General features: G+C 49.2%; 1 protein-coding gene across 1 annotated transcript; it reads left to right on the top strand.

Annotated features, from left to right (window-relative positions):
• Positions 1-18: 18 nt before the first annotated feature.
• DCUN1D2 (defective in cullin neddylation 1 domain containing 2) lies at positions 19-18,800 on the top strand. The gene is given in 9 exon segments (XM_061435459.1): positions 19-144; positions 1,361-1,496; positions 2,747-2,896; positions 2,899-2,964; positions 4,966-5,134; positions 11,781-11,911; positions 15,943-16,025; positions 17,250-17,346; positions 17,993-18,800. Coding segments are annotated over 8 exon segments (867 nt in total). The 5' UTR covers positions 19-144; positions 1,361-1,417; the 3' UTR covers positions 18,085-18,800.
• The last annotated feature ends 2,121 nt before the right edge of the window (positions 18,801-20,921 follow it).

Below are 20,921 nucleotides of genomic sequence, written 5' to 3'. Positions count from 1 at the left end.
GGCCTGGGTCCCGGCGGCCCCCGGGCGGCGCGGGGCACGCCGGGAGTCGGAGTCCTGTGTCCCCGGACGTTGTCCGGGCTGAGGCCCAGGCGGGGACGGCGCACGTGGCTCGGCGGGCGCGAACAGGGGCGCTGTGGGGCGAGGGTAGGTGGCGCGGGGGTCGCCGGCGGGGGCAGGACCGGGTCGGAGACCGGCGGCGGTGCCCGGGGCGGGGGTCAGCGACGGAGGGGCTTCTGGAGCCTTCGGGTTGTGCTCTGAGGCGTCGTGGAGGCGCGGTAACGGAGGGGTCCCTTGTGCGGCAAGCGGGTCCCGGGCCGACGAGACAGACGCGGGTCCGGTGACGCTGGGGCCGAGGCCCGGCAGAGAGGCAGGCCGGGGCGCGGGTCCCCAGCTCCTTCTCCGCGGTCGGGGCCGGGCCGGGAGCCGTGTGGCGGCGTCAGACGCTGAGCCCGTGGACGCTCAGCCGCGGCTCCTCGATGCGAGCTGAGCGCTCCGCCCTGGGTGGGGCGGGGGGCGTCCAGAGGTGCGGGAGGGGCAGACCGGGTGCCCTGAGGAGTCGGAAGGCGGCCAGGGAGAGGACGCAGCCGGCCGCGCTGGGGCAGCCTTCGCCGTCCTGGCAGCGGGGTCCTGGGGAGAGAGCTCCGGGCAGGAGAGGGGGTCCAGGAGGGAGGTGCAGGGGCAGCGGCGGCGTGAGGACCCCTCCCGGTGGGGAGAGCCGCCGCGGAGGAGGCGGGTCAGAGCCGGGAGGGGTCCAGCAGGTCCAGAAAGCAGAGACCGCGCCCCAGCTCCCCGAGGGAAGGGGCTGCGTGGGCAGGAGCCTGGCCTTCTGAAGAGGTTGGAGGCGGGAGAGTGAAGGGGGCACTTGGGTCTGACTCCTTGCCGCATCCCCCCCCCCCCCCCCCGACCTGCTGAACCCAGAACCATCAGGGTGACTCAGCTTACACCGTTAACTGGGTCAGCCCCTTGGAAGCGACCCTAAGAGGAGATTTTGTTGTTGTATTCGGTGTCTCTGGAAGGGTATTTTAAGGACATATCTTCATTCGATATATGGTCAGTCTTGATGTCCACATCACAGAAGTGGTTCTTCACAAGGTCACAGTTTAAAAGGCTTGAGACCTTTTCCAGAGGTTAGAGAATTTATCTGATGTTTCTCCTAGGTTATCCACATTTTTAATGAAAATTTTGGACATTTTAAGAGAGTAAGACAATGAAATGTAGGGAAAGCCCACCCACTTCCCTTAAAAGCCGTGGATAATAGTTTAATTTCCTTGGCATGGTGAGCCTTAGTGAAGTCCATCAGAGCTTGAAGTGTAGGCTGTGGTCCTGCCAATTTATGAACCTTTATTAATTTATTTTTTAGGCATGACCTCCAAATGGCCCAGCTCCTCCTGGCACCAAAACTGAAGAAAGTGGTGACATGAACTGTCCCCTCTGTACTTTGCTTTGGCAACTGAGAAGCTCAAAGCTTAATTTTCAGCTTTCAGCTCATATATATGGTATGCGTGTCTGTATCTTATCTCTGGGTTTTTTGGTCTATTTTCCTCCTCCTAATTTCTTCATCTACATCTTGTTTTCCAGTTACACGTTTTTGTAAGTTACAACTTATTCTGTGTGCTTCTGTATACTATGTCATCATTTTTTGAACAAAACTGAGTATAAATCCTTTTAAAAGTAAAATTTTCCCCTTTGTCATATTGTTATTTATAAAGTATTAGCATCTAGTAGATGGGTCTGGTTTTGTTTAGGGGGGACACTTTGTCCACACCATGCAGCACGTGGGATCTTAGTTCCCCGGCCAGGGATCAAACCCGTGCCCCCTGCAGTGGAAGCGTGCTGTCTTGGTCGCTGGACTGTCAGGGAAGGCCCTGGCGTCTGTTTTGATTTACAGCCTTGGTGAATCACTGTCATTTCTGCTGTCGTTTTCATCAGGTTACCTTCAATAAATAAAACCTTAACCATTCCGGTATCTGGAAGCATCGAAATACTATTTGGTTTCATCATGTGCTGTATATAGTGCAGTTACAGGGCAGTTTTGGTATTCACTACCCATCCACAGCCTCTGCCCTATTTTTCCATTTTATTTCTGTCACATGTACATGAACTTCTCATTATTAGTATCTTTCCTTAATCATCAAAGGCTTTTTGTGCCTGCTTTTGAAACTTTTATAAGTTACTTTTCACACAATTTTTTGTTACCTGTGTGTGTTTTCATCAGTGTTCTGCTAATTTTAGACAGAGGAGGACTTAAAATAATGTTTCTAAATCTCAAGGGCCTTCTCCTGGTCATTAGGGCCTGAAATTAATTGAAGCTGAGGAGGACCCACAGATGGGCTGTGATGTTATGGTCAGACCTCGGGTTACTCTCTAGACTCACTTCATCAGATGGTACATGTGTGTTATAAAGGGGGATTTCACTGAGACTCGGGAAAAAAGCAGCATCCTACTTCCTGCAAAGGGAACCAGATAAAGATCAAAATGTATTTTGCATAGAATACTGATATTTCTAATCTGGGGGAGTTTAGACATTCCACATTTGTTACTATATAGATACTGTCGTTTGAATTTTCAGAAGGCTGTCCAGTGTTTTTATCCGATGGGCAACAAAGCTTTGTATTTCTGTAGTTCTGAAGTGCAGTCCGGTCACCCAGGAGAAGTTAAGTCCAGATACAATGTAGATGCTGGTGATCGAGCTGTAACAGCTCTCTGGGCTGGCCTCATTGGCTTTCCTGCCTCTTTCGCTTCCCAGAGCATAAACTTAAATCATCTCAAAAGGACAAGGTCCGCCAGTTCATGGCATTTACTCAGGCTGGCAAGAGAAGTGCCACCCACTGCTTAGAGCAGAGCAAGTAGACACCAGACCTGGCCACAGACAGCTGCTCCCAGCACCCGAGCTTGTTCACAGGGAATCCATGAGAACCTCCGTGGACAGGAAGAAGCTGGAGCGGCTGTATAACAGGTACCAAGGTAAGGGAACCAAGGCGCCGCACGTCCAGGCGCAGGGGTGGTGCTGGGAGTTTCCCGTGCCGTGTCCCGAGGCCTCTGACCGTGTGCACGTCCAGGCGCAGGGGTGGTGCTGGGAGTTTCCCGTGCCGTGTCCCGAGGCCTCTGACCGTGTGCCGTGTTAGGAGCACAGTCCCCTCCCTTGCTGACGGTCAGCTATACGGTTTGGTTAGTTTAATCGGAACGTGGCTCCTGATGGCTCAAGGCTGGGGTGGGACAAGGCGCACAGAGTCTAAAGGCTGATGGGCAGCGAGCCCTCCTATACGCGGCCTGGGTCAGCTGTGGGGAGTCACTGGTGGGAGGCTTGGTGTCCAGGCCAGGGGGCTACGCCCGCTACGAGAGTACTTTTCCCCAGCACTTCCACTGGGCAGGAGTACCTGGTGAGAAGGCTGCTTGAGAACTATTCCACATCATCCGAGTAGTTCTGACAGGAGCTGCAGGTCACCCTGCCCTCCACGGTTGGTGGTGCCAGAGTCCTGCAACAGTGCCATGGCAGAAGCTTCTGGAAGAGCTCTTGGCAGAGAAACCTTGTGTTGTCAGTTGGAGACAGTGGTTATTTTTATTGAGATCTAGATTTAAAAAAATCAACCAAAAATGGCATTCTTTTTTTTTTTTTTAATCTTAGTTCAGAAACCTTCTGTGGTTAAAAAAAACAGGTTTGTATTTGTAGTTCTCCAAAAAGGAACATTGTTTTCTGTGTGCTTTAGATTTTTTGGCTAAGTTAATTACTGAGCTGATTTTGTAAGTTCTACGCCCTGCAGATTTTTTAAGTTATTCATATATGTGCAACTGCCTTTGCAAAAATATTTTTGTATGAAAGTTATCTTTATCCTTTAGTTCAAGATTTAGGCCCTAAAAATAAATATATAGAGACTGTTGACAAACATCTGTCCTTACAGAATGTGTACACGTGAACAGGTGTTCCAAGCTACTGTAGCACACCCAGAGACGACGCACGTGACATTTGTCAGGATGGCTGTTAGGTGAGGGCACGTAGACCCAGTGTCCTGCCCTCCTGACCATGTACCGTGCTAGGAGCACGGGCTTGAGACGGAGTGTGGTGAGCCCCTCTGTGCCATGAGCCCGCTCTCACAACCTGGGAGCGTAGAGTTGGAGGGCCTTGGTGACTGCTGGAGCGGTGGGGCCAGCGGTCTCCTTGGGTGACGACGTACGTTAGAGGTGGTGCTGAGCACTGAGGAGTCTGACCTTGTGTGGTGAAGCGTCTGCTACACTTGACCTTGCTCTGAGTGAAGTGCCACGGCCTGCTCTGGTGCCTCCCGCAGCACCAGGCAGGTCGGGAGGCCGGTGACCTCGCAGGGCCTCACCGGTGTGCTCTTGCTGATGCTTTAGTGGGCTTCACTGTTTGATTTTCCCATGGAAATTTGCTAACTTCTTTAGTTTTATTTCTAAACTAGAAATTAGGGGAGGGGTAAGCCAGAATTTCTCAGCTGTTAAATGTGGGTGTATAAATGACCAAAAAACAAGTGTTGTGCAGTGGTATTAGCACTATAACAAATGAAATCCCAGCCCGAAATAAAAATTATTAAAAAAAAAAAAAACACGAAATCCCTTTTGAAAAATACATCATCTTTCTTTTGCCGTGACAAGGTGGAATACTTCACCATGCAGTGTTTTTCATAGCAGTTTGCCTTTGGGCAGGCTAAAATTCTGTAAACTTGAATTTTTATTTTACTCTAGGGAAATCAAAATTTTTATTCATGGTGACATTTTCAGAGAAGTTTCAGTGATTTTTTTTCCCCCCTGAAAACCCAGAAACCTAGATTTTAAAAATAGGAGTATTTTCTGGATAAATTATTATGTGTTACTATTTCTTTCATATATAGTTGAAAATTGCAGTGCATTCATCAATTGATGTATTAAAAATACATTCATTCCACCCATTTTAGTAATACTTTTGAAAATATCCAAGTTTTTAACTTATTTTCCCCTTAATTTTAACTGTAGACCCACAAGATGAAAATAAAATTGGAATTGATGGGATTCAACAGTTTTGTGATGATTTAAGCCTAGATCCTGCCAGTATCACAGTTTTGGTTATCGCATGGAAATTCAGGGCTGCAACTCAATGTGAATTTAGCAAAAAGGAATTTGTAGACGGCATGACAGAACTTGGGTAAGTAAACTGGTCTCAGTTTAAACTTTTTCAGAAAGGAAAGTATTTTCAATGTTATTTTTCAGTGACCTATAAATTTCATATCAATCTGTGTCCTTTGTATATTTTACAAATTTCTTGTGCATTTGTACTATTAAACCTTTAGTTTTCTTTTAAATTCCAATTAAGGTTTTGTTCAGTATTTTTATTCAGATTAATTCCTTTTGTTACACTTTCTCCTTTTTAATGTTTTCCTTCCAGTTTTGAGTTATCATAAACATCCAGGTGTTTTTGTTTGTTTTCAGCCATTTATTTCATAACACTGTGCACTAAATGCATAATCTGCTGTGTTGCTGCATTAAGCGTTAATAAAATGCCATTCTGTCTTTTGCGTGTATAACTTCTCTGCTCTACCTATAGTCGGAGTAAAAGGTTCGTTAATACCTTAAGATGTTTCTTAGTTATTAGGTGAGTCAGAGAAGTACATGAAAGCACGTAGCATAAATAGCTTTTAACCATTAAGCTCACTGCACTGTTTGATGAAGTGTGTAGAAGCCGACCTGCTGACTTGCTGACACTCTGAGGTCTCAGTGTTGACAACTTAAACTCACTTATTTTTAGCTCCCAAAGGAGCTCGAAAGCCTTAGGTAAACATGTTCTAAGGCTGTGCAGACAGGGTGCTTGTTTTCACTAAAACAAGAGGAGTCTGTCAAGATAAGTTCTATGACACTTTATTTCTAATATCTTACCACATTCCAGGTAGTTGAATAAAACCAATTTAAAACCAACCGAACAGGTATCTTTATAACAGTGTTGTAAGCGCACTTGTGTTGATATTCTTTGCACCTGGGAAAGCCTAGAAGAAGCTGCAGTGATCTTAGAACCGGCTGCTGCTGCTGCTGCTGAGTCGCTTCAGTTGTGTCCGACTCCATGCGACCCCATAGACAGCAGCCCACCAGGCTCCCCCGTCCTGGGATTCTCCAGGCAAGAACACTGGAGTGGGTCGCCATTTCCTTCTCCAATACAGGAAAATGAAAAGTCAAAGTGAAGTCGCTCAGTCTTGCCCGACTCTTAGCGACCCCATGGACTGCAGCCTACTGGGCTCCTCTGTCCATGGGATTTTCCAGGCAAGAGTACCGGAAAGACCGGTTAAAAGAGCACTCCATGACTGCTGGGCCACAGTTACCCCACCTGTTAAAATCGCCCCAAAATAGAAGCTTTTGGAAATAAGTGCTTCTTACAGAGACAATTAATGGTATTTCTTAGACATTGCCTAGGAATATATCGTACAAATAAAATTTTTAAATTCCTATTAGCCTATGAAGTGTCATAACTTTAAATACATATATTAAAGATTTTGAGCATGGATCTTCCCAAAATGTTTTTAGATCATCTCACACCCTGTTATCTGAAGTTTACAGAATATAATTTAAGGTCACAAGTTAGTGATGGTCAGTGGCTTGCTCTCTCTCCACACCTCATGGGGCAGTTAAAGGTGAAAGTACCATTTAAAATATTCAACAAAAGTTTTATGAATGTATTAGTGAACTATGCTGTGGAGAATAACCTGTGCTTCTAGGGATGTGAAGGACTATTTGCCTCTAAATAGTGCTGAGCTCTAGAAATACTCTGGCTTCTGTATCTGCTCTGTTATGATTTCCTCACACTTTCCTGGCTGTTGACTCCTGACTGTGGTTAGAATACCTGCCTTTAACAGCTAATTCTACACCTTTTCTTTGGGTGCTTGAGGATTCTTAGATAAACTGAATAAACTTTATGAAATACCTTGACATTTTTAAAAACAAAAAATTGTGTGTGGGTCTTCCCTGCTGTACCCATGGGTCTTTTTATCTGTCTTTAACCCAGCACCACATATTCTTAATTGTTGTAGCTTTAGAATGAGTCTTGATGAGTTAGTACAGTCTTCCCACATGGTTCATCTACTGCAAGATTGTTAGTGTTTATTACTTCCGTGGGGGTAAGAAGAGTCTTCAACAAATGGTGCCGACACAACTGGGCAGACATGAGAGCCTTAGCCTCAGTCCCTCCTTCATACCATCCTGGGAGTCAGCTGGGGCGGACTGGGGCCCCTGCAAGACACAGACCACACAGTTTTAGACAGATTAAGAAACTATAACCTCGGGTTAAGCTTTTGCAGAAAAGACAGAAAAACTACTAACCATAAATGAAAAAAGTGGTAAGTTGGACTTGATCAAAGTTAAAAACAGCATCAAAAGATGCTGTTGGGAAAATGAAAAAGATAAAACAGTGGGAAAAAATATTTGTTCTCTTTTTGTATATGTTGTAATCACTATAAAAACATAAAATTCAATCTGAAAGAATCCAAGAAAAAAAAGGACAAAAGAAAAATTAACTTATGGTGGGACAGATAGCAAGCCCATGATAAAATGGAGGGTTTAAGCTAAAAATGTTTGCATTTACATAATCACATTAAATGTAAGTGAACTAAATGCTAGGTGGGTTTTTAAAAGCCAGCTACTGTATATACTGTTTGCAGTAGATAAAACTGAGACATAAGGGCACAGAACAGTTTGAGGGACAGAGTCTAAAGTAGTGTGCGAGCAGGAACCAAAAATAGGCTGGTGTGGCTGTTAATGTGTTAGAACAAGCTTTAACGCAGAAAGTAATTCTACAAATAATGAAAGACATTTTCTTTTTTTTTTTTTTGGTGGAAAAAGAAAAGGTGCTTTTACTCAGGAGGCCAGCAACCTGGGAAGATGGTGGACTGGTGTCCTCAGACCACCTCTGAGTTGCTGGTTAGGGGACAGAAAATTGAAAGTGGGGTGCCAGTCAGCTCCAGCCACCCTCTGGAGGCTTGCCCTGCAGTGGTCGGGACATGTCGTCTCCATGGTCTTCTGCCTCTGCCATCTAAGGCCCTGGAGTCCTGAGGATATACATCCTGTGAGTTCCCGGCTCCCCAGCTCCAGCCCAAGGCAGGCAGAGCAGGATGGTATTAGCACCTGGATCACATTCCCTGAAGACCTCATATGATGTCTCAACTAGAGACATTTTGACACAGAGAAACCAACCGGCGTGTAGATGAGTGAGACAGCAAGGAGGGAAGGTCGTGTGTAAGTGAATTAAAGAGCGAGGAGAAGAGGGAAGAGTGGAGGCAGGAGGAATCTGAAGACCATCTCTTAATGATAAAAGGTTTATCTTACCAGGACAGTACAGTTTATTTAAAGCAGAAATCAAAACTCTAAAGAAAATGATAGACATCTGCCAGCACAGTGGGGAATACATCTTCCCATCTTTTCACACACATCTTACCAACTGGTAGACTAAGTGGATGAAAAATCAGTAGTGAATAGAAGATTCGGAAAAGGAAATCGAACACTGCCCTTGATGTTGAGGAATACGTATTCTTTTCAAAAAGAACACTTAAGAATATTGACATAAACAGGGCATAAGGTAAGATGCCAGTGTCCCAGAGTTGAAGTGATACAGCGTGTTTCCTGGCCACAATAACAAAAAAGAGAGCTAGCTAGGTTGAAATCTGTGTGGATACTGGACCTCTGAATAACCCTTGGGTTGAGAAAGAAGTTACGACAGAAATTAGAAAGCGTTTTGAGTGATGAAACTGAGAACATGTGGGAGTCAGCCTCTGAGATGTATATTTTAGAAAGCTGAAACTCAGGAAGGAAAGCATCCACCTCAGCAAGTAGAGAAGAGAACAGGAGATTGAACTCAGAGTGCAGACACAGGGAATTACAATTTTAAACAGGCAGTAATTTAATGATATTTTTTAAAAGCTATAAGTAGAAATGATTCATAAAGCCAAAACCTTGGTATTTGAGAAGACCAGTAAAGTAATGAATGCCACATAAGCCATATAGAAAGAAAGGGGACGTCACTATAGACCCTGCAGATAAATGAGACTGTATTACGAACAACCTTATAAATTTGAAAAATGAAATATAGCAGTTCTTTAAAAAATGACAACTTACTGAAATGGGAATGTGAAGACATAGTTCCGTAAATCTTAGAGAGTCAGAACCCATAATTTAAAATCTTTTCAAGGAGAAAAGTCATGGCCATGATTGGTTCACTGGCACATCTTACCCAACTTTTAATAAAGAGAATAACATCAGTTTCACACCAGAGAAGAGTAAGGAAAAAAACACTCCTAGCACGTTTTGAGGCCAGCATAGCTTCGATAGTAAGACCTAGAAAGGACATGTTGAAAAGGGAAAATTATAAGCCTCTCTCAGTCATAAGAATCAAAAGACACATATGATGAACAGAAGATGCAAAAATCCTAACCAGATTTTCAGCAAAATAAATCAAGCCTCCAAAACGAGTCAACCAAAAGTCAGGATAAATTGTGATGACAGTTCATTGTAGTCCAGGAATGCAAGATCTGTTTAACATTACAAAGTCAACTAATGTAATTTATTGTAGTAACAGAAAAGGGAGGACTGGCTGTTTTATCAGTGTGTAACATGGCACTTGCAGTAATTAGCAGTACGTGGAGTGGGGCAGGATGAGAGCCAGGAAACCTGGGTTTCCAGAACACTTGATTTATGGCAGAGGTAGCCTTTTAGAGATGTAGAGAAGGAATGGCTTTTCACAAAAGGGTCCTGAGGGAACTGGCTAGTTGTATGGGAAAAGTCGTATGGCTTCCCTGGTGGCTCACATGGTAAAGAATTCGCCTGTAATGCAGGAGACCCAGGTTCAATTCCTTGGTTGGGAAGATCTCCTGGAGAAGGAAATGGCCACCCACTCCAGTATTCTTGCTTAGAGAATTCCATGGACAGAGGAGCCTGGCGGGCTGTAAGCAATGCGATCACAAAGAGCTGGACACGACTGAGTGACTAACAGTTTCGTGGGAGAAGGTTCGTCTTGGTCTCTGCCTCAGACTGTACATATAGTCAGTTCAGTGAGTTGTAGATCTCAGGGCAAAAGGCTGCAGGCAGAGAATACCTACAGCCGTACAGTAGCGCAGGTGGTAAAACGCCATCAGAAACCACCTCAGAGAAGATTAGTGAGTAAATTGTGCTGCCCTGAAATCAGAACTTCTGACCAGAAATAGCACCAGGAGGCATCACGCGGGGAAGGAGGGGCAGGGGCCGTGAGACGCTCTGCTGACATGAGAATCCCCACAAAACAATAAAAAGATGACCTGGTTGAGAACGGACAGGAGACATGACCACGCCCTTCACAGAGGATGCTTTCCAAGGGGCCAGTGAAGATACAAGCAGGTACTCAGCCTCACTCACGGGGTGGGGTAGGGGGCTGCAAATTAGGAGCACATCAAACTAGGCCCTCCCAGGTCCTCTTCTGGGACAGCTGCCGCGTGTCGCCGGTGGGCAGTCACCCTGGAGAAGGGTTTGACAAGAATTGTGGACTCGCGGGTGGGTGTCTGCCTCACACATTCACTTGTGTGCCAGAATACACATACGGGAACCTTTAGCATTCTTCATGACCAGAAAACTAGAAACAGCGAAAATGCTTACCTGTAGCACAGTGGCGTTGCGGTGTGACTGCGGTGGCTGAGACGGCGGAGATGAACCACCAGAGCCCACGTGTCACACGGGTGAGCCTCGCACACACAACGTTGGCACAGAAACCCAAACACAAAGTAGAACTCGGGAGTTCCCATTTGTTAACTGCAAAGCAGGGATAACTGATTGGTCCGCCAAGGAGCGCTGTGCTGTGATGGAGGCGGAGAAGAGCAGGGGTGGCAGCCTGGAGGAGGAGGGCAGTGGTGGGCGGGGCTGGGGTGCCGCTCACCCGCCAGACACCGAGCTCCACGCGGGCTCGGGGACCTGCCACACCGGGGCACGAGGGTCAGTGACGTGTGGCTCTCAGCCTCCTCCTTGTCGTGCAGTCAAACGACAGATTTTATGTTTCGTTGTTCTGAATCCTGCTTTAGTGAGGGCTTTTAATTATTCCTGAAGGTTGTTAGCTTTTTGGAGGAAAATCCAGTTTTAAAGCGATAGAGTGCTTTTCCTGTGTTGGCTGTTTTAAGTCCAGCCCACTGTAATGAAGCATGCCCTGGACACTGACCTGAGTCTGCAGGCCTGTCTCCTCCGGGATGGTACAGGCTGCAGGTTGGCTCAGCTCTGCCCTCAGCAAGGGCCCAGGTCTTCCCGCCCTGTCTCCATCACGCCCGGACACAGGGCTTATCCCTGGCTGTATTCCAGCCCACACAGCGAGGAGGGCCTTGCAGCTTCTGTGGGTTTTTTTCTTTACTTTTAATGACATCTCTGTGTGCATGGTAAGTCGCTTCATTTATGTCCAATTCTTTGTGACCCCAATGGGCCAGGCTCCTCTGTCCCTTAGATTCTCCAGGCAAGAACACTGGAGTGGGCTTCCATTTCCTCCTCCAGGGGATCTTCCCGACCCAGGGATCGAACTTGGATCTCCTGTATCTCCTCTGCTGACAGGTGGGTTCTTTAACCACTGCACCCCCTGGGAAGCCCAGTGGCCTCTCTTCTAAGATGCAGTCCATGTGCCATATAAATCGGTGGGTTTGGTTCACAGAACGTGGGGTTATCACCACAAACAGGGCTAGCCCTTGTAGCCAGAACAGGGACCTTAGCTCCGCCCTTAGGCCCGAGCCTCAGGCCGCATCAGAGCGCGGGGAGGCTGGAGCCCTGTCCGCCACCTGCGACGCCCACGTGAGGCTCTGTTCCTGTCCCAGGTGTGACAGCACAGAGCAGCTGAGAGCCCTACTGCCTGGACTGGAGCAGGAGCTGAAGGACGCGGTGAAGTTCAAGGCCCTTTACCAGTTCACCTTCGCCTTTGCTAGGAGCCCGGGGCAGAAAGGGCTAGGTGAGTATACCTGCCAGATGCCAGGCAGCTCCAGAGGCCACGGGCGTGGCCAGCAGGGCTCCGGGCGGGCCCCTCCTCTGGGGTCCCCACTGAGGGCGCCCCTTGCCGCTGGGACAGTCCCACGTGCTCCAGCCCCTCAGCCTGCAGTCACTCCTGACGTGTGGAGCCAAAAATACGATTTTAAATGTGGAGTAATTTTCAGATGCTCTGCATTCTCTCCTGTTGATGTGTAATTGTCTAATGGGTTAGAGACGCGGGCAGGTGACGTTAACCTCGTCTTGGGCTGGGGATTTAATGTTAACTTACTTAAACTAATTCTGATGTGTGTTGGATTATATTTTTCTTCTTCTTTCAGAGATGTATGATTTTGCCAAAATGTTACTTGTGCATTACCGTATGTGGTATATACAGAAAATCTTTAGCTTGTATTTCCGGTTTGAGGTTTTGGTTTATTTGAGGATTATAAAATCCGCTTATTTCTGTTGCCATGTCACAGAGAACCTCAAACTCAGGGTTTCAAGCAGCCATCATTTTTATGGCGTATGATCCTTTGGCTCAAGGCTCTGCAGGGCTCTGCAGGGCTCCGCCGGGCAGCCCTCTGTGCCACACGGGTCGGCTCAGACGCTTAGCAGTGTTCCAGCTGCCGCTGGACACCACCCGCCCTGGCTGACTGGGGCTCCCCTGCAGGGCGGTGATCCCGCCGGAAGGCTGCAGGGCTGCAGGCAGGGGAGATGGGAGCTGCCTGGAAGGCCTACAGCATTGGTTCCATCTGAAGTCACCGCATTTGCCATGCTTTTAAAATTCCACTGTAACTTCTAAGAGGTTGTAAATTAGTCCAAGTTAATCACCTGTTTTAAAGTTTTATAAATTTACTTGCTTTGGTCATGAAGTTCAGTGTGAGGAGAAGTATTTTGAAGCACTTTTGCAGCATGGAGCCCAGCATAGTCTCTATTTTAAGTAGCTTTGCCTGAGTATCAGGCAGCAGAAAAGGAGAAATTTATAGTTTATCCTGTAATTCCTTTACTGAGAGAGAAAAAAAAATCATTATCTACTTTATACCTATAGACAAATGAGATGTTTATCAGAAATCAGTCACTGAAGAATTGGAACAGTTACTGATTTCGTGTCTGTGCTTCATGAGACTCATTGAGAGAACATAAAATAATATTAAAGGGAACAACAGCCTCTTCAGGAAAATTATTACATACCTGGACACTTCACAGACATCACACTTTATTTTAGAAGGTTTTTTGAGGGTTTTTTAAAAAAGATACAAAGCCAGATGAGTATAGGGGAGCAGAAGGGAGGCTTGAGGTGGGAGGGCAGCAACCCCAGAACCGATCCCTGTTGTTCTATCAAAGAAGTGGGTACAACATTGTAAAGCAACTGTTAATTGCTTTTGTTGCTCGTGACTCGGTTGCGTCTGACTCTTTGCAACTCCATGGACTGCAGCATTCCAGGCTTCCCTGTCCTTCACTATCTCCCAAAGCAACTGTACTTCACTTAAAAAAAAAAAGAGTAATTTTACAGCTGTGAACCCCAGATGGAACAATTGATTTTACAGTTTCCAAAGTTTATGACATTGTCTGTCTTCTGAAGGGTTAAATATAATTTAAAGAGGTTGATTCAGGTGTTCCTATAATTCCTAAAAAAGTGTAGACAGCAGTGGAAAGGGGTGGAAAAACAGCCTACAGGTCAAGGCTTCATCCCCTTCAGACCTGTGTGCCTGTTGTGTGTGGCAAGAGGGGCACATGCCGTTTGGTGGTTGTTCCTTAGCCTAGCGCTGTTTCACTGCTCAGTCGGCCGACTCTGCCACCCCACGGACTGTACCTCGCCAGGATCCTCTGTGCATGAGATTTTCCAGGCAAGAAAACTAGAGTGGGTTGCCATTTCCTCCTCTTTAGCCTAGTTAAAGTCACTCAGTCGTGTCCGACTCTTTGTGACCCCAGGGACTATTCAGTCCATGCAGTTCTCCAGGCCAGAACACTGGAGTGGGTAGCCGTCCCCTCCTCCAGGGCATCTTCTGACCCAGGGACCAAACGGGTTTCCTGCACTGCAGGCGGATTCTTTACCAGCCACTAGGGACGCCCCCTAGTAGAGGAGGTGATTAACACTCCTTGACGCTTTGCTTTAATGTGAGATACTTGGCATGGCTTATACTGGCTAGAGTCCGTAATCAGCTGGCTTTGAGAAATCATAATTTTTGAGGAAGTAAAGTTTCATGATTATTAACTAATTTTTCCATCAGCCCAAAGATTCTTTTTTGACAGAATGATCATCTTTATGATCTAATTCTAAATGGAGCATCACAGACATAAATTTTACTTAGGAACATCTTATAATCATTTTCTTACTCAGGAGGTAGGGTTTTTCAGAGGTTATTAGAAAGAAAATAGCTGCTCTGATGATTCCTTTCATGGTCGTAGATTTTGTTCTTGATCTCAGCTCTCAAGTCTATCACTTGGAGTGTTGCGGTTGTTTTGCAAACGACCAGGTCCATCAGGACAGCACTCAGCGTGTTTACTTAGGTGATGCTGGGTCTCTGAAAATGCAGGCAGCTACTGCGAGTTGTGTGATTTACAAATATGCACATCGGGAACTTTATAAGAAGGGTTTCTAGGACCAAACGAACCCAAAGGTGACCAGACTTAACGTCTGCCATGAAGCTTTATTTTCCTCTCTTCCCCAGGTTTGCATCCATTTCTCAGTGTGAGACTTTCCCTCACTAGGATGAGTGTAGATTCTCCTCAGTGATAAGGAAGTAGACTCAGCAGGGCGCGGGCCCATGGGCAAGGTCCAGCCAGCCTTCTCTCCTGCCTGTTCCTCAAGTTTTCTGACCACTGCTTTCTTGCTAGGACTCCAGGTTATTTCAGACTGAGTTATCTTGTGGACGTTAAACACACAGGAAATAGAGGCATTTTATTTGAGGTTGGCTACTACTCACGTGTTTCTTGCTCATTCATTTCTAATGATTGACCTGGGAACCTCAGGTCAGAACTTCAGCTTTTATGACTTCTGTCCAAGTCGGGCCAAACCAGATTTAGATGAAAATCTTTTGGAAGGTGTTTAGTAGAATATTTTGCATTGAAAGCATTTGTTACCTTAAACGTTTATTTATTGGCTTTTTGCATTCATTCTCCTGGCACACACACATAAGCACTATTTCAGTGCAGGACTGTTGTATCATCTGAAAGCGATGAGCTCTAGCCAACCTAGTTGAAGGGTGTCAGCTTCAAAAAGTTACCTTCTCAGCCCCTTGATGTTCTGGTGTATCAATCACACAGAAATAAATCGATACCAGCCTTGCAGTGAGCAGAGAATGAGTCCCTCTCCTGCAGCCCTGACACTCAGCTTCTGTGTCCGTGAACATCTCATCTCATGATGCAGCCCACGGCATCAGTCTGTTTAGACGTGAAATCGTCGCTACCGTCCAACTGGGGAAAAATGAGGACATTGACTTTTACTAGTGACCAAACAACATGCTAATTTGTCTTGGCTTTATCTTAAGAAATCCCAAGTCTTTATGATACTTAACGGGATTGACTTTTGAATCAGATTCCATTTTAGTTCTTACCGTGGCAAGGAAGGTCTGTTTGGAAAGCACTGTGTCCCTTCCTTTCTAAACAAGTTTTTAACTTGTAGTTCATCACTTAGAAAGTGCGTGGGGCTGTTTTTTTTTAAATGTATATATAAATGGTATGCATTAATCATATCCAGCTAATCATATCCAGGTCGGTCCAGCTGTCAAGAAAGCCCAGTACATGAGAAAAGCAGTCTTCATAATGGATTAATTAGGGAATAATTATTGACACATCCAGCTATCCTAGTACACAAATCGTTTTCCAAAGCCATTTTCCCCAAGGTACCAAATCAGATTCAGCTTCAGGAGCTCTTCTATAAGCCTTAGACCTCATGCAACCATGGGTAAGACTGCCGAGTGTTACTAAGTGACACCAGCGTGCTAAGAAGTGGTCACTGTGCTGTGTTAAAAGGAGTTGGGACTCACTGAGTGCTTTCTCTCTTTTTGCCAGATTTGGAAATGGCTGTCGCATACTGGAATCTGGTGTTATCCGGAAGGTTTAAGTTTCTAGATCTTTGGAACACCTTCTTGTTGGTAAGGGTCTTCCTGCTTGCCAGGTCCCCATGCGAGGAATCAGCCAAGCCGGTTACCGTCTTAATAACCGATTGCTTGTCTGCGGGCCCAAGGAACCAGTGTCCCCAGCGACGGTCCCAGGGAGCCCACCCGCGACCACACTCTGCCTCCCGCGGAAAGTGGTGCCCATGGGCTCGGGCCAGGCTGCTCGAGGCACCTCCAGCCTGTGTGTCTGTGGTCCCCGCCCCAGGGTGTTCATGGGCCGAGACTGCTCAGTGACCGTGGCTGAGGGGAGGGTGCGGGCTGCCGGGCCCGTCCCTGACTGTGGGAGGTGACTGTGTTGTCCTGCTCAGGGTCCCCCTGCTCTGTGAGGACCAGTCCTTCTAGTGGAGGGGTGTGGGACGGCCCTCCAGGAGCAGCCTGGGGAAGGACCCCAGCACATGCGGCGGGAGGCCCGGGGCGTGCGGGGGGGGCAGCAGGGGGGCCCAGGATGCGCAGGGGGGTTAGCGGTGGGCCCGGGGTGCGCACAGGGGGCAGCGGGGGGCCCGGGGTATGTGGTGGGCAGCAGGGGAGCCTAGGGCGCACAGGGGGCGCAGCGGGGGGACCCAGGGCACGCGGGGGGGGGCAGCGGGAGGCCCGCCCCGGGGGGACAGGCCTGCTGCGCAGTGGGCAGCAGGAGCAGAGGAGCATGCGTGATGCACCGCGTGCACGTGCTCTGGAGCGTGAGATGAGCTTGGGAGCCATCTGTGGACACGTGCACTCACGTGTGCAGAGACAGGCCTTAGAGGTCTGGGAGCCTCCAGGAGACCTGGGGCTGTTCTCCAGCTGGGGCCCCCCAGGAGCAGGGCGGGTCCTCCGGTGTCTGAAGCGTCCAGTGGCGGGGCGCGCCCACCCCTGCGGAGAGCCGCCTGGTTCACAGGAGGTGAGCACCTCCAGATGCTGCTTGCCCATGCTGTTTCTGAGCTGGTTTCAGGCTTGGACAAAGAGATTAAAAATGCTGCCTTTCTATTTGAAATAAAAGTCAATAATTTTTGTTTTATTTTGTGTTTCAATAAGTCTGCCTTCTGCAGACTTCTGCACGTTGGCATCATGCAGCTCTTAACACTGACCCAAAGCGCTGTTGCTGGATTAACTTCTGACAGTGCTGGTCTGGTTCTCACGCCTGGTCACATTATGTCCTGAGATCACCAGGCTGAGAGCTCCGTCTGAGCCAGCAGTCTGCTGGTTTTTCCTCTTGTGTTTTAGGAGCATCACAAACGATCAATCCCAAGGGACACTTGGAACCTTCTTCTAGATTTTGGAAACATGATCGCAGATGACATGTCCAACTATGATGAAGAAGGTAGGCAAAGTCCACAGACCTCAGGAGATGGCCAGGGGGCAGGTGGGTCCCTGTTGACCCCTGCCCGACCCCGTGTGTGAGACAGGAGTGATGAAGTGCCTAGTACTTACTTATTACGTCCTGTAAACCCCACAAGAGAAAATACCGCTCACATTAAAGTCAGGAGGACCTCTTCTGAGCTGAAGCTTTCACGGTGGGTGTGCAGAGGCCCGGAGGCAGGACCACAAGCAGGACGGTGACTGCGGCCCGCTGACCCTGTGTGGCCAGCGGTTATTCCATCACGCCGCGAAGCACACAGCGGAGCCCCGCCTGTGTACTCACCTGAGCATGGCCACACCTGCAGTGGCCCCCACCCCAGGCGTTTCAGGGCTCAGGGAACTTCTCCCACCTGCTGCACTGTGGGAGCTGCCCGCTCAGAAAGAATGTCCACCCCCAGCCCCCTCTGCCCAGCACACAGCACCTGCCACCCCCGGCTGGCCAGAGCCGAGGAGGGTAATTCCAGCTGATCCATCACGTGTAGAAGTTTAAAAAGTTTAAAATCATTTGAGTTCATGAGATATAAATGTTGGATTGTGAGAAAAACCTTTGACTATAAAAAATATTGTTCTAAAATGCCGACTTTTTCACACCTTTTGCTTTCCTTTAGGAGCATGGCCTGTTCTCATAGATGATTTCGTAGAATATGCGCGGCCAGTGCTCGCAGGTGGTAAAGGCGGTCGTGTCTCGGCAGAAAATTGAGTTGGATTTAGATGGAAGGGAGCCGCGTCCTGCAGGAGATGCTGGCCAGCTGTGCCTGTCGCCCATTTCCTCCTGACCAGTCGTGAGCCTGGAGACCCTCTGCCGCTGCTTAGAGAAGACGCTGCTGACTTTTGGCGCCGCACAGAGACCCTCCGCGATCGCGGCCGGGCGCCTGGGGACGGGGCCCTAGCTCTGCTGTGGAGCCCTCCGCCTGACTGTGGGGGGGCGGGGCCTGTCTGCAGTCCCTCCTCCTGACTGTGGAGGGGCGGGGCCTGTCTGCAGTCTCCCGCCTTCAGATCCCGGCGAGCCCTGCGCCCACACCCACTGGTTGTCCGGGAACCACACCTAAGAAACCTCCGGTCAGGCGGCTGGACACATGTCCTGAGAGGACAGTCGTAGACGCTGAGGTTTTTAGATTTGGTGCCAGGATTAAGACGTAAGTTTTTGAATTATCCAGATTTATCAGCTCTGTTTCCTCTGGATGATCACGGGAATGATTTTACAGGTCGACGAGCTGTTGAGGTTTGCACAGCAGCTTCAGACTGTGTGCAAGTCAGCGGGTCTGCTTACCGCTAGTAGTGTCAGTTCAGCTTCCTGAGAAGCTTCATAAAGTATGCAAGTATGCTTTTTTAAAAAAATGTATTTTATTACATTTAAAAAGACATTTTTCTGTGAGAAATTATCTCTTTTGTGAGAAATTTAAATTTAAAAATCAACTGTTGGCTCCTTTCTACAGTCTGTAACGTGAGCACTTGCCCTTCACGTGTGGTCACATTCAGAAGGTAAGGACACACGTGGTTGTCCCCAAAATGCCACAAACCGAAAACCATGTCACTCGCACGTGGAGCGGAGAGTCGGCACCCTGAGCCGCTGGCCTCCGGCATGTCCCCCGCCACCCCCTTCCTTCCTGGGGGTCACACCCAGCTTGGGGGCTGGGAGGATGGCTGGCCCGCGTGCTGTCCAGGTGGGCGCCGCGACCCGCCTGCCCATCGTGGAAGTGGCTTCGTGTGGCGGTGTGAGAAGCGCTGGGTGGGCCACATCTCGAACACAGGCAATCACGTCACGGCACACCCGTGGCCCCACAGCGGCCCCACTTATGAGACAGAAGCTGGGGCAACTCACAGGAGAGGGGGTGCCCGCAGATTTGCAGAACGCGTGCCTAAAATGTGCAGTTTAGTTTGGCTTCCAGAAGCATGAGCCACCCAGACCTGCGTCCCGAGACCCAGCCGGGCGGGCGGTGTAGGAGTCAGCCCCTCTCGAGGTACAGGGCCCAGAAGTTGCTGACCTCTCCCAGCCCCACTGCTGTGGCCGCAAAGAAAACACGGGCTACCTCTGCCCACAAGCCTGGGGTTCTTAGAGCTTTAACAGAAGCCTCAACAATCGTTCAGGGTCCTTTGAGGGCTTTTGGGTTCTGACGTGTAAGAGTTCCAGAGAGGTTGCAGAACTCAGGCCTGTGAGAGTCACGAGGTCCGTGGCACTGCTTCATCCTGAGGCTTAAGGCTGTGTGGGAAAGGCCATCGGTGCACGAGGGCCTTCTTGTCCACCAGCAGACCCCAGAGCTCAGTGACTGGAACCAGTCTCTCGCACACGGCCGGTGTCAGTCCGTCTATCACAAGCATTCCCGTCGGGCGTGCTGTGGATGCGCCGAGCACTCGGAAACGCTGAAGTGCTTCTCTCTGGGGCCGTGGTGGCTTTCTGCTCTGCCCCGGACGCACGGACGCCAGGCACTGGCTGGCCTGGCTGGCCTCCTCCGCCCCACGTCGGGAGCAGCCACCACACCCAGGGCCCTCCCAGCTGTGTCTGGCCTGCCGCCTCCTTACAGAATCGAGTCCCACGTGGACGGTCTCAACTCTCTCCTCTCCTCTCTTGGTGTCATGAGGCCTCTGCTGAGCATGCCTGCTTCAGGTGGGCGGTTACAGATCTCAGGACACAGAAACCTCAGGGTGCACAGAAGCCTCAGGATGCATGGGCGTTCCTTTGGCTGATAAGAACTGCACCTGCCTGACCCACCGCCACACACACACTGGAGACACACGGACTCACCACATGAGGGATGAACGAGCTGGACACCCTGTGCCCACCGAGATTCCTGGCCTGAGCAGCACCGCCTCCTGCTGTAGTGGTGACATCCTGCGTGCTAGTCTGTGATATCGGCTTAGTAGACGCTTACGAGGGCGGGTACGCGCGTCTCTGGCTCCTGGCTCTGCAGGGCGGCCACCCCCCACGCTCAAGGCACAAGGCCAGGGCTCACCTCCCTGCGTCCTCTCGGCTCACGTCGGCCGAACGGTGTGCAGTTGCCCTGAGCACCTCTGATGGTGCCTCTGCCTCAGCCACGAGTATTTCTGCCCAGCGGTGCCCTTCTCCCCACAGCAGGCAGCTGGCAGAGGGCTGCCCTCAGGGAGGGAGCTTGCGTGCCCAGCAACCGGATGGCACTCACTGTGAGGCCCCTGGGTTCAGGGTCTCCCAGAACCGTGCCAGCTGGAGTCGTGTTCCAGAGCCTCACTCTCAACACGGGCTGCGAAGATGCCACAACGCACTCACGGGCACCTTAGCACCTTAGCATCTTAGGATCTTAGGATCTTAGCATCTTAGCATCTTTCTGTTACTGAAACTTTATCAGATGTGTTCCTCACGTCCTGGTGCCCTGGCCTGACGTAGGACCGGGTCCTGTGGTACCATGGGCCTGGGGACACAGATGGCGGCTTTTCTGACCCTGGGCTTCAGGCCCGGACGCCTGCTTTACACCTGGGCCCCCCAGCCTCGGCACCACCGTGAACACTCCTCCCGTGGAGCAGGGGTGGGGGCCCTGCATCCCACCCCACACAGAATGGCCTGTG

Source organism: Bos javanicus, chromosome 12, assembly GCF_032452875.1.
Source record: "Bos javanicus breed banteng chromosome 12, ARS-OSU_banteng_1.0, whole genome shotgun sequence".
NCBI lineage: Eukaryota > Metazoa > Chordata > Mammalia > Artiodactyla > Bovidae > Bos > Bos javanicus.
This window is presented reverse-complemented; position numbering and strand designations above follow the sequence as displayed.